At 32.6% G+C, this 12,733-nt stretch overlaps 7 protein-coding genes across 7 annotated transcripts; 3 read left to right on the top strand and 4 right to left on the bottom strand.

The window, feature by feature from the left end:
* The first annotated feature begins 199 nt into the window (after positions 1–199).
* Positions 200–1,462, top strand: LOC108557259 (probable serine hydrolase). Its single transcript, XM_017913700.1, has 2 exons — positions 200–525; positions 605–1,462. Exons 1-2 carry the CDS (start codon positions 343–345, stop codon positions 1,430–1,432), a joined length of 1,011 nt encoding a protein of 336 aa, XP_017769189.1. The 5' UTR covers positions 200–342; the 3' UTR covers positions 1,433–1,462.
* Positions 1,463–1,672: 210 nt separating this feature from the next.
* LOC108557266 (28S ribosomal protein S18a, mitochondrial) lies at positions 1,673–2,460 on the bottom strand. The gene is made up of 3 exons (XM_017913707.1): positions 2,258–2,460; positions 1,939–2,199; positions 1,673–1,880 (listed from the first exon to the last, which is right to left on the bottom strand). Exons 1-3 carry the CDS (start codon positions 2,358–2,360, stop codon positions 1,771–1,773), a joined length of 474 nt encoding a protein of 157 aa, XP_017769196.1. The 5' UTR covers positions 2,361–2,460; the 3' UTR covers positions 1,673–1,770.
* Positions 2,461–2,545: 85 nt separating this feature from the next.
* Positions 2,546–3,853, bottom strand: LOC108557254 (RRP15-like protein). Its single transcript, XM_017913694.1, has 3 exons — positions 3,628–3,853; positions 3,026–3,564; positions 2,546–2,965 (listed from the first exon to the last, which is right to left on the bottom strand). The coding sequence occupies exons 1-3, from the start codon at positions 3,668–3,670 to the stop codon at positions 2,546–2,548; spliced, it is 1,002 nt and encodes a 333-aa protein (XP_017769183.1). The 5' UTR covers positions 3,671–3,853.
* Positions 3,854–4,089: 236 nt separating this feature from the next.
* Positions 4,090–5,397, bottom strand: LOC108557253 (two pore potassium channel protein sup-9). Its single transcript, XM_017913693.1, has 4 exons — positions 5,235–5,397; positions 4,682–5,181; positions 4,510–4,628; positions 4,090–4,451 (listed from the first exon to the last, which is right to left on the bottom strand). Exons 1-4 carry the CDS (start codon positions 5,359–5,361, stop codon positions 4,172–4,174), a joined length of 1,026 nt encoding a protein of 341 aa, XP_017769182.1. The 5' UTR covers positions 5,362–5,397; the 3' UTR covers positions 4,090–4,171.
* Positions 5,398–5,608: 211 nt separating this feature from the next.
* Positions 5,609–7,200, top strand: LOC108557255 (39S ribosomal protein L37, mitochondrial). Its single transcript, XM_017913695.1, has 5 exons — positions 5,609–5,855; positions 5,905–6,243; positions 6,313–6,599; positions 6,664–6,833; positions 6,892–7,200. Exons 1-5 carry the CDS (start codon positions 5,680–5,682, stop codon positions 7,141–7,143), a joined length of 1,224 nt encoding a protein of 407 aa, XP_017769184.1. The 5' UTR covers positions 5,609–5,679; the 3' UTR covers positions 7,144–7,200.
* Positions 7,201–7,272: 72 nt separating this feature from the next.
* LOC108557256 (isopentenyl-diphosphate Delta-isomerase 1) lies at positions 7,273–8,364 on the bottom strand. Its single transcript, XM_017913697.1, has 3 exons — positions 8,217–8,364; positions 7,861–8,157; positions 7,273–7,808 (listed from the first exon to the last, which is right to left on the bottom strand). The coding sequence occupies exons 1-3, from the start codon at positions 8,223–8,225 to the stop codon at positions 7,350–7,352; spliced, it is 765 nt and encodes a 254-aa protein (XP_017769186.1). The 5' UTR covers positions 8,226–8,364; the 3' UTR covers positions 7,273–7,349.
* Positions 8,365–9,344: 980 nt separating this feature from the next.
* Positions 9,345–12,020, top strand: LOC108557265 (the record flags this gene model as incomplete). The annotated part of the gene is made up of 6 exons (XM_017913706.1): positions 9,345–9,544; positions 10,369–10,731; positions 10,971–11,106; positions 11,171–11,352; positions 11,923–11,940; positions 11,995–12,020. Coding segments are annotated over exons 1-6 (762 nt in total), but the record flags the coding sequence as incomplete, so codon positions are not given.
* Positions 12,021–12,733: the final 713 nt, after the last annotated feature.

Here is a 12,733-nt window from a genome sequence, read left to right as displayed (position 1 = left end):
ACTAACATATAGGAAAATTGTTGTCCTTGGTTCTTCAATAATTCTATTTTTGATATTGAAAGAAACATACAAATAATCTAATTAATGATAGTTTATAAGTTAATTAAGTCTACTGAATTTTATAATCAGTGAAAAATAGTAATTATCGTTGGTATTGGTCAGCGTTTATTACGAAATCAAAAAGATTTTCCGTGTTTAGTTATAATAGATCCTTAAATGAGTAGTCAATTTATATTGCATAAAAATTGTGTACTTTGTACCATAGTAGAAATATTAAGTGTGCGTATGTTCATATATAAATAGTAGTAGTTAATTGGCAGTGTTACAATAAAGATTACAATAATGTTGAGAAATTTGACGAGGCAATTTCAGCACGTTAGCAAATTAAGCTATAGCGTAGAAGCGAAGCAGCAGGAATTAAGGTTATATGACGAAATCAAGATTCCCGTCCCATGGGGCGAAATCGCTGGAAAATGGTGGGGCCCAAAGGACGTGAGACCAATCCTTACCCTACACGGATGGCAGGTAAGCATATTTGATTACTCTTCATTAAAGATAAGTCTTTTGCAATCGTGGTATTAGTGTTGCCTAATCACTGTTTCAGGATAACTGCGGTAGCTTCGATTTATTGATTCCTTTCCTGCCCAAGCATTTGAGCTACCTGACGGTAGACTTTCCCGGGCACGGTTTATCATCGAAGATTCCTAATGGTTCCTTCTACCATGGAATGGATGGGCCCATCATGATAAAGCGTTTGAAGGACTTCTTTGGATGGAATAAGATAAGCCTGATGGGCCATTCTTTAGGAGCCATAACTTCCTATACATATGGTTTCCTTTATCCACAAACTGTGGACTTCATGATTTGCATCGACGGTTTGCAGCCGCTGATTAATCCAAAGCCCATTGATTCGATAATCAAAAGCATCGATGATTTCGTGAAGTTTGAACACCAGAACAGCGGCGACACTGACCCGCCTGCATATACTCTGGAAGAAATGGCGAAAAGGTTGAATGCGGGAACGAGAGGTTCCATTGACATTGATAAATGCAAATACATCCTGGAGAGGAATATTTTACCATCGAAGAATTGTCCTGGGAAATACTTCTTCAATCGTGATTCCCGATTGAAGTGCGGTTCGCTGATAAACTGGCCTCAGAAGGATTTGTTGGAGGCCGCTAAGCGTGTTAGTTTTCCCATTTTCATAAGCAAGGCCGCGGAGAGTCCGTTCTTTTCGAACAAAGATTACTACGAGACATTATTTAAAATTTTGGAAGAAAATAACAAACGTTGCGAATTCCATGATGTGCCGGGCACTCATCACGCCCATTTGAATACTCCCGAAATATTCAAAGATATTTTACCGAAATTTATAGAGAAATACGACACCGAGGATAGAACAATGAAAACTAATTTAAAAAATAAATTTTAAATTAATTTTCTTTAAATTTAATGAAATATACTGATGGTATTATGATATTATTAATAAAAATTAGTAATATAATAATCAATGTTTTCTTTTTTTTTGGAAAATGCTGTATAAATGTTCACTTCCAAATCTATAGTTATCATTCAATCAAAACCCAATTATTCACAAATTATGACTAAGAGACTTTATATTGTTTAAACGTGAAAATTTATTTTACGCGATTTTAAACAATTTTACAAAAGAAAGGAAATATTTATCACCTTCTAATCTATACTAAACATAAAACAAATGTTTAATTCATCCATAAGTATTTACAAATTTGTATTAGAATTGTTTAAATCTCAATACTTTTTCAATGTGCTTTCATCAAAATACTTATTATATTTCTTATAACCGTTCCTCTTTTTTGGGTCCTTATTACTGTTTGCTGGATTCAAATTTGACATTAAACCTAAAGCAAAAAACATCCGATAAATATATTTAATACAGATGATTATAAATATACTTACCAGCCTTCTGGGCCATCGTAACTAAAGATGAGACTCTCCTTTGCTGTTTACCACAAAGTCCAGTGACTCTTCGTGGCAACATGCACCCATCATTACGAACATACTGGCTAAGGATCAGAACATCAGTGTGTTTCACTTCCAAATCCAATGCACAGAGTGAACATTTATTTGCATCCTCCATCTTCAGAGAATACTTTGATCTAGGTGATTCAATATGCACACCTTCGATCAATAACTCCTTCCCATTTTGCGTTTCATAAACTAGTGGAAAGAATATTAATTTTATATTTGTTACATCAAATTGTTAACTTAAACATACTTTCTTTCAGCTTCAAATGCGGATATATGCTGATTGCCCTGTTGCTGTACTTGATTGGTTCCAATTTCAGGAAATGCCTACTAAGTTTTAAAATGGAATTCATAATTGCTGTTCACAGAACAAATATAACAATTACAATTCTTAATGTTGACTTTATAGGTTAAAAAATTAATTTTAGGCTATGTTCAAAAGCGAAATGTATATGCAACATATAGTACTTGTGTGTTCAAAAATAAAAACATAATTCAATACAAAATATTTAATTTATTTTTTTTTAATATTCAACATTTACGCAAACTCAATTTCTTCCTCCATCTCCTGTTCTTCTTCATCCTTCTTATCCCAGTCCTTAAGGTTAGCGCCCATCCTGAAGTTAGGCTGCAGCACGCTCCAACTGCTTTCATCACCTTCAACCTCCTTCTGCTGTTTCTTTCCCAAATTTTTCATAACATCTAAATTATCAACTATAACGGATTTGTCTTTCTTTAAACTATCCAAGAAAGCGCCCCGATCGATGCTCATCATCGCCTTTTCTTTCTTGGATTCCATCGGACCGGCTTCTTCAAGCTTATCCTTAATTTCCTTCTGTTGCTTCCTAACCGCATTGAATAATTGGACTACACCTTTTGTTGCTGTTTTCGATAAAGCACGTTCACGTGGCCTCTCCAATGCATTTGGCATTTTTCTTAAACCTTTGATGGATAATTTCTAAGAAAAAATATTAGTATTAAAATTGTAAATATTAAATCAGAGTGCATTTAAACTTACCATTAGTTTTGCAGAATCCTCTTTCCTTTTCTTGTCGTTTTTAATTGCAACTTCAATTTTTGCTTCATCAACTTTACCATCTTCTTTTACAATTTCAAATCCTGCAGATTTTGGTTTTGGCACATCCTTTTTACTGTCTGCCAGAAGCTTGGCTTTGGATAGAACAAGGCTTTTCTTTTTGGCTGGCTTTTTTGTGTTCAATATTTTTGATATTGAGTCTGCCCATCCTTTATTTCCATCACCATCATCTTCATCATCTACATCCATACCCTCACTATCATCATCTTCATCATCACTTTCCTTATTTGAGTCAGTGTCATCTTTTTGAACTGTTTCAGTGGGTACTTCTGTTTTATCTTCATCATCACCAGCATCATCATTTTCACTGTCATCATCATCATCATCATCCATGTCTTCACCATCACTTAAATCAGACTCAGCATCCTCATCTGAGAATTGGAAATCGTCCTTTTCATCTTGTTCACTTTCTTCCTCTGCACTGTTTTGGGTACTTTTCTCACTATCGCTATCATCAGAATCTAAAACAACAAACATTGAATATAATTTGATGAACCTGGGTTAATTTTATTTAGACTACTTACCATATTGAACAACCAATTTTGGTTTCACTCCCATTTTCTTCATTACTAATATTCAATGTTTAAGTATAAGCAAATATCTCACGTGTAACATTTAGGTTATATTTACATCTAAGTCGTTTGTACAGGCGTATACATCTATATGCACTTATGTTCGTTAAGTTGTCTAAGTTCAGTACTTCGTTTCAGTGTAGGAGCAAAGTATTTATTTGAAAGAATCAGCAACTACACTGAATGGTTCAAATATGTCTTCGTTTATTTTGTGGAAGGGGAAAAAGGTTTTCCCCAGTTTTCACTACAATTCCAATAAATGGTGGAAGGTTGCTCCACTTCTTTTATCAATCTTTAGCACATATTTTTGGTTCATTTTAAATATTAAATCAAGATACACATAATAGCAATGATTCACAATTCTAATGTATGCATGCATTTTATATAGTTATTATTAATTATTATAGATAAAGAGCAATACAAAAATGTTTAGTAGATAAAATATTTATGATTTTTTAAATATGTCGAAAATAATTGATCAGTCATCTTACTGATGTCAAACCGATGCACGTTTGACCCTCAGATTTGAGTTGAGAACAGTTTGCGAAGGATGGTAATCATCCAGCAGCAATTCTTGATTATCACCGTGGTTTAGACCCAGACAGTTGCACGAGCACACCGAATTCCCATCAATATCCCGATAAATCTCTTCATCTCCATAAGCATGTCCAGCCAAGAGCTTTCCATTAACAGCCATCACTTCACCATCCAGCGTAAGAACGTGATGGGAAGACGATTGCAGCTCATTGTCCTCCCGTCTAATATCTTCAGCATTCCTACAAATATTGAGAGCTTTAATTAATTTTAAATTTAAATTGAGTTAGATGTGATTACATTGTCATGAATCTGAGGACGAGTAAATTTATACTTGCAGCAACTACGGCCAAACCGAATAGTATGAAGACTAAGCTCAAAGCCACATATCCGGGCTTATTTTGTAGCGCATTATCGTTCTGAAAATGAATTAACAGTGATTAAGAATTAACTAAAAGTAATGTAATAGAACCTGAAGAGCGACATAATCTCCAAAACCAATAGTAGTTAAAGTTACAAAACAGTAATAGAAACTATCGAAGTACGTCCATCCTTCGTATCTAGAGAAAACGGCCGCTCCAGTTGTTATTATAATAGACGAAAGCATCCCAGTTGCGAACATTAAATTCATCTCAGTTGCTTCTATCTTTTTGCAGTTCATATACTTCTTGAAGTATCTAATGACGACTGAGGCGAACTTGTTGAGTCGCTCGCCAATACTTTGGAACATCACCAATCCCAATGGTATTCCGACCATGGCGTAACCCATGCAAAACGCCTTTCCACCAGCAGTCACAGGCGTCGAATGTCCGTATCCAATCATCGCTAAGACAACTGTTGCAAAGTAGAAAGCTCCGGCGAACTTCCATTGCGGTCCGGCTTTGTGCGGCTTAAATTCAATGATCACCAACTCTATCATCTTATAGTCATCCTCGCTAATATTATATTTTCGTTTAAGGGCATTGGTTGAATCTTAAACAAGAGCTGTATTTGATTCTTTGACCATACAATATAACTTTACAGACCTTGCAACATTCCATCACGACGCAGTTCTTCATCTGATTCTAGAGCGTCAAATACCGCCGCTCCAATTAGTAAATAAGTAAACGTGCAGACAACTAAAGATAATGTACGGACGTTCTGCCTCTTCATCTTGACACTCTGGTTATATATTTTATCTGGCCATTAAAAATCAATAAAAGTACAGCGTCGCGACGCCCGGCGCCGACGTTAGTACTTAATACAATAAATAGTAAATATACATTTTCAAATAATAAACTTAAAATATAACAATTATAGTTAATATATTATATAAGAAACGTTTATTTGTTTTTTTTTAACAAAAATATTAGGAAATGCGCTCAAATATGTAGATCACCCTGTATATTTCGGACGATTGTCAAAATAGATTTTTGACAGTTAATGTGGTTTTGAGGTTATGAAATTGTTAACCTCCTGAAATAAATAACAATGCGTTTAACACAGATTCTTTTGCGCCAGCATATTGGAAAACACATTAAGAAGCACTGGAGAGTACAGGGAAAAAAGATCCCTAGGGAATCCAGTGCGTTGCAAAGTCTCAAGGATAAAAATATTCCTATATACGAGCCAAATGAAATACTGGAGGAAACAAGGACCTTTGAAAAGTAAGAATTTACTTATTTACTATATCGGTTCAACAAAATAATATTTTAGAGTTGATGTCATTGGTATAATTCCAAAGCAGATTGCATTTGACAGCACTCATCCCAATTGGCACAGTCGTGTTTGCCACACATACAAGGATGAAAATGTTCTGCTCGAAGGTCTGAACCAAGCCAAATGCTTAACCAGAACAGTTGAATTGCAGCAAGGTCTACCTGATAAAATAATAATTAAGAATTCATCTAAAGAGTTAGACAGTAGAGTCAAGAAAATCATTTACAACTCACATCTCTTTGATTCTGAACAAGTTAAGCTTCCAAAACTAAAAGACCCAGAGAGGCCAGCTTGGAATTTCCCAAGATTGTTGGGAATTTCAGAAAGTAGAAGGAAGTAAGTTTGTTGTTTTTTTTTAAATTATTTTCAAAAAATTATATTTTCTATTAATATTTAAATTTTTAGTGTATTGATGGTTGCAAAATTGTTGCAACTAATTGAATCATTGAGTGGGCCACAACTGACCAAACAGAGATTCGTTTTGAACGATTTGCAGTTTGCATTTCCATTTGAGAAGTCTGGAGACTTGATTCAATTTTTAATTAAAGGGGATACTTTGATTACAAGTGATAAGCCTCTGCAACCCATCACACAGGATGCTGGTCAAGATGTTCAATTACCAAATTTATATCCAATCAAAGACACAGTCACTTTAAATATGGAAAATATTTATGAAATGAAAAATGTCTATCGTAGGTTTTCGTTTTAAATAATTGTTTATTGCTGCGTAAAATTTACATTATATTTACATTGTAGCTGTACAGAAAGCAATTAGCAAACATCATCCACACACAGTATTTATTCATTATAATGCAACGGAAGTTAAGAATATCTATGAGGAGGAAGTGACTGATGATCAGATTTTAGGAAGAAGTTTATTGAAAACGTTCACAGTTGCAGCTACCTATGCTAAAGAACAATTTGGTGTAAGTAAATAATAAGTGAGTTAAGTATTGTTAACGCTCAAGTAAACTTGAATTGCAGGAGGATGTGAAAGTTTTACCAAAACCTGTGACTATGCAAGCTGTACAAAGCGATGGCAAATTCTTCCATTTCGGTGTTTTGCAATTGAATACTTTGGATTTAGATAGCGAGGATGGACCAAAAAATATCTGGTATCAAACTGACAAGATGTCATTGTTCGAATCGTGTTCCTACGTTTCAGGAAAACCAACACTTGTTGGCTACAACAACGACGTTATTAAACACTTATTAGCTTTGTATGATAATGTATAGAAATTATTATTTTTTTTTTGTTGAATGAAATAAAATTGTTGATTGATTAAATTTTAATTTAGAATACTTTTTTATTATTATTATTTAATACTTAATTTTAAATAATACAAATTTAGTAATAAAATACGCTAATAACCAATTAAAAAAAATATTTGTTGATGCAGCACCAGTTCTAAATCCTATATAAATTAGTTTGAATTAGGATATTATTTCAATTGCAATATATTTTTATGGTCTTTGCATTTCTCAAGATTTTCCAGGTTGTCCCACCACAATCTTAACCTGTTCTTCAATATGAGGTCAAACCATGGGGTCAACGGCCCACTGAGGGATGGTAAATAATTGTCCAATTCGTCCCTTGGCACATAACTAATCTCAGAGATTTCATTTGAATTGGGTTTAACTGTGACTTCTGTTTGCAGGAAGAGAACATAATCGATCTCATGTTCACCCCAAATCCCATTACCATTGTCTTTGTAATGTATCCTTGTGATATAATTGAACTTGTCTAATGGTATTTGCTCCAATGGTATGCCAAGCTCGTAATTCAATCTCCTCTGAGCTGCTCTCCTGATGCCAATAGCATCAGCTTCTTCATCCTCACCACCAACATCTGCAATTGGATGACTGCAACAGGTGTTTGTATAGTAATTGGGATAAGTAACCTGCAAAATGATCCAATAAACAATTACATTATTAAGTTTAAATCTGTGGTACCTTCTCTGTTGCTCTCTTCTGCAGCAATAGATCACCAGCTTTGTTGAATAGAAACACACTGAAAGCTCTGTGCAGAGGTATCGTACCATCTGGAGATACCAAATGGCAGTGCTTCTTTGATAAAGTCCCAGTAATTTTATCGTGTTCATCAACAACAAAACATTGTTCATTGAGTGCTGCAGCCTGTTTTGGGTCCATTTTCGTCTTGTTATTAACTACCGAGTTCGAGAACCACCGTCCAATTACTCTAACGCCACGCATCATCTCACTATTAATACTTAATTTCAACATATTCTTCTGTTATGGAAAATATTCTGGTATTGTAATGTTGCTAGTGCATTGTTAGATAACCTTACCATTGACATTGATCGAAATCAGTCACCAATTCTATAAGCGTTACGTATTTAAACTCACATAGTTTGCCCAGATAACTATGTGCATAAATTTAACAAAAATATGTATGGGCTGTTGGCAGGAAAACAGTTATATTATGCGTTTCATATAGCACACGAAATTTTATTAATTATTCTTATGCAACACAACTAACATTATAATTAAACTCTGTGAACTATTTTTACCTTTGATGTTGCTTTATAGACAACTGATCTATTTAAAAGTGAAAACAGCGTAATTATTGTGAAAAACGTTTTACTGTAACTGGTTTCACCTTGTAAAAGAAATACACATTATTGCAACAGTAAAATGTACATAGCTATGAAGAAAACTGTTTTAAACAAATTTATGAGAAGTAAAATATAATAAATATATTATCAATCCAATTAGAAGTCTTCTTAACTTGAAGATCTATAATTTAAGTTTTGTTATTTGACTTATTTCTGTATTAAACTAGGCTAAATAATAAAACACTTTTAATGAATATTTCAACCAAGTAGAGATTTCAAATTTCAATATACCACAATTTAAATTAATTCATTTCTAATTTACTCCGTTTAATATAGAACAATATAGTTTTTTTAATGAAGATTTTGAAGTCCAACAAAATAGTTCAATAGTCCAACAAATTCCAATGCAACTTCAAATTATAAAAAATACCGTCAATAAAATTCCCGACGTTTGAAATCCCGACTATATTAAAATCTCGACAACCATAATCCCGACTGTATCAAAATCCCGACTATATCGAAAATGTCTACAATAATATTTTTAAAATTGTTGTTTAATTTGTTATTAATAATTAATAATCTAATTGTATTTGAGATTATTTCATAATGTTATGGTTTATTATGAATTATTCAACAAAATCAAATAAATTAATAATAATTTATTGTTATTAATAATAAAAGTGTAGCACAAGGTGACTACGCTCCGAAATAATTTAAAAATGTTATTGTAAAATTTTTCGATATAGTCGGGATTATGGTTGTCGAGATTCTGATACAGTCGGGATTTCAATAGACGGTCTTTCGGACTTTGCGATATAGACCTATAAAAAATATAATTATTAAGTTACTAATACTTAAAAATAGTATTAAAATCATTTAAATCTCGTATATTTAAAGGAAATGTATAATAATATGTTGTACAATGTGCGCAAGATCTTCAAATTTACATGCGTGTTGTGTGTATGCATGGAAATGTTATTTAGTTCAAAGCTTCTCTTGGGGGTAGTTAAAGTTAACATATAAAATGCTCCTAATTTCCATGCTAATAATAACATATTTCTGTAAGTATTTTGAAAAATAAATGTCTTTGAATATAATTTAATTAAATAATATAAATGTTTGTAATTTACTATAAAAAAATTGAATCGAAATTAACAATTGTTAGTTTAATATTTTTAATTCCAATCATTGAAAAAAAGCAAAGAAAAAACATTGCAAATTGTTACTGAAAAATGTTAATAATTAGTTTATATTTAAATGTTGTTTCCAAAAATATACTTTTCAAGACATATTTTGAACAATTTTAAAATTTTTAAATGATTTTTCGTCTTTTTAATAAACGAAAAAGTTTATAAAAATATTTGCATTTTGCAAAGTTGTTTCATATTTATATTGTACATAATTATATAATTGTTTTTGATATAATTATTTTTAAATTAATGTAAATTTCTTAATGTGTGGTTTAAGTTCAAATTAAAATGAATTATGATTAAATGAAGAGATAAAATAAATTATGTGTCTGGTTTAAAAATATGTTTTTAACGAGAAGATTAAACCACTTTATGGATTTTTTCCAGTAAAAAAGGGGTATCTTTGTTCTATTTATAACTGCTGAACGGTTGGTTAAACATTTACTTAGATTACGATACTATAGTAGACGCAGCGTCCCTTTGATGTGTGTGATCCGAGCTCGTGCGGGATGATGACGAAGAAGACCATTATACAATGAGTTCATCATTGGTATCATTACATATGTTTCTGTGCATTTCAATAAATAATGATTTCCGTAATTGAAGCCTGTTTTCCAATTCGTTTTGGTATCAAGGCTTAAATTGAATCGTTGAATATTTGATGCGCGATCGAAATCAATTCGTTTTTCTTTCAGCAATTGGAGCATCCTCTGTGCAGATCAATTATATCAAAGTCCCGCCGTCAGTGCGTAACAATACGAATCGCCCTGTGATCTTGGACTGCAATTACTCGGTTCGTCCTGATGACACAGATCTCGTGGTCAAATGGCTTTTGAACGACGAAGTCGTTTACCAGTGGATACCACCGAAACTTCCGCAGAGTTTGGGCGTTCTGAAAGATCGCATCGACTTATCTTATGCAGCCACCAACAATCCGAACACGGTTCACCGGGCGATCAAAATTAATAATCCCATCACTTCGATTGAGGGAGAGTACAAATGTTTCGTGTCGACGTTCGCCGATGAAGATTTCAGTGCTAAAGTTATGATCATTTTCGGTACGTTAGTATCAGATCAGTAGTTTTCAACTTTTTTTTTGTATGTCACGACACTCTTGAATCTATAGTGAAACATTCACGGCACACTTAAATTATGATGATGTTTCAATTTTGTTATTTGAATATAAGCTTGGTACTTCTTTGTACGATAAACCGGTTGAAAAGCACTGGTTTAGATGATAGAATTACAATTTAGATGTAAGAATTACAATTTGGTTGTAATAAATCTAAATTTTCAGAACCTGAAAAATCTTTGGATATGTACGAAAACAAACCCAGTCGCAGTAAAATTAATTTCACGTGCATGGCTTCCAAGGTGTACCCGAAACCCAAGTTGTCGCTCTACAGGGACAAAAAGAACGACGTTATAAATAAGTATTATTAAAATAATCATAAGATCAGAAATTAAGGATTTATACAATGTTTGTATGTGTTTCAGGAATCCGTTGGAAGCGATTGAATGGGACACAGTTCGACATCAAGAGGATGGAAGATTCTCTTCGTTCATAGTTGCTACCGCCAATTTGGACGATCTGGATCCGGGCGATCTGATCAATTGCGAATTACGTATACCCATGACTGGTTATGTCAAGAGGAAGAGTCTTATTTACTATCCTTTAGGTACTTTTCTTTAATTAAACTAAACACTTTATTATATAATCTTTACGTTGCAAAGTAGAAACTTCTTTCTGCACCACCCAATATATTTGACAGCTAAAAGTATTACGCAAGATGACAGCTGTCATTTTTGCGACTCATTAAAAATGTAACGCTACTTATAGGTTGAGAAACGCTAGTTTATAGCAGTAAACTCTTGATAAATTATATTAACACTTCTAATAGCTTTCTCAATGTTGTGCACTAAATTCGTGATCGGATTATATAAGAATATTTAAAGTACTTGTTCAAAATTTAATCAATTTATTTTCTGACAATATCAATGTCATTAGAGACTTTAAAAAGAAGAAAATCAAATTAAAGTTCTGTTAATTTAGTGTCAAAGAAATATACTGCTAATAATTCATTAGAAATAACTAAATCAATATTAGTCAAAATGTTGGCCCAAATAATAACGTTTTGGCCAAACTAAGTTATATTTAATGATAAACTATTTGATTACAAAAAATATGAAAATGTTAAATTTAAAATTAGAATATTTTTTTTATATTTATTTATTTCTTTTTGTTTCAGAAATGACAACAAGAAATTGTGAGTAGACAAAAAATAAATTAGAAAAATAATTAATAAGCAAAATATTTGCAGGTGTATTAAGTTTTAAAATGAACTTAATAGAAATAATGTTTTATTTGTTGTTTGATTGTGTAATTATTTATTTCCTATATTGAATTTAAATTAATTGTAATGTCATAAACAGTAATTATGTAGGAATATTTGTATATTGATGTCATGTCAGAGTTTAATTGTGTTTTCAATTATGATAATAATTATCACGTTTTATTGTGTAAATGATATTTCGTTCTTCTTGGTAACTTAATCTAGATAGCCTTTTTTTTGTAATAATTATGAATAACCAATAAAATGTAAAATATGTCACAAAATTTTAATTTACTTGTGAATATTGTTATTATTAGAAACTAGGACTGTTACCCCTTCCAATGTTCCACAGAGTGGGGTCTAACACCGATCCCTGTGGCACGCCCTGTGATGGTCATCTCCTTTTCTCCTGAATCGCTTGTTATTGTGATCTTCCTGTCGCTTAGGTAACTGCGAATGATCTTAGTGATGCAGTTGTTTATCCCTCTTCTTCTCAGTTCGTTGATAATTTCCTTTCATGCCAAGGTGTTAAAGACGTTTCTGACGTCCAATGTTAGCATCGCGCATAGTCTTCTGGTTCTCCAGTCTTTGCCTCGGTAGCAATCCTAACCTAACCTTGCCTCACCTAACATACTTTTTTGTAGTTGTAACATTATTTTTTGACATTTTGACGCAAGGTGACAGCATTTCTCGACTCATTAAAAATTTAACGCGTTTTATAGTTTGA

The sequence above is a fragment of the Nicrophorus vespilloides genome, unplaced genomic scaffold (assembly GCF_001412225.1).
Source record: "Nicrophorus vespilloides isolate i.1.1-1 unplaced genomic scaffold, Nicve_v1.0, whole genome shotgun sequence".
Lineage (NCBI taxonomy): Eukaryota > Metazoa > Arthropoda > Insecta > Coleoptera > Silphidae > Nicrophorus > Nicrophorus vespilloides.
Note: the sequence above shows the minus strand (reverse complement) of the source record. Positions and strands in the feature narration are given on the sequence as shown.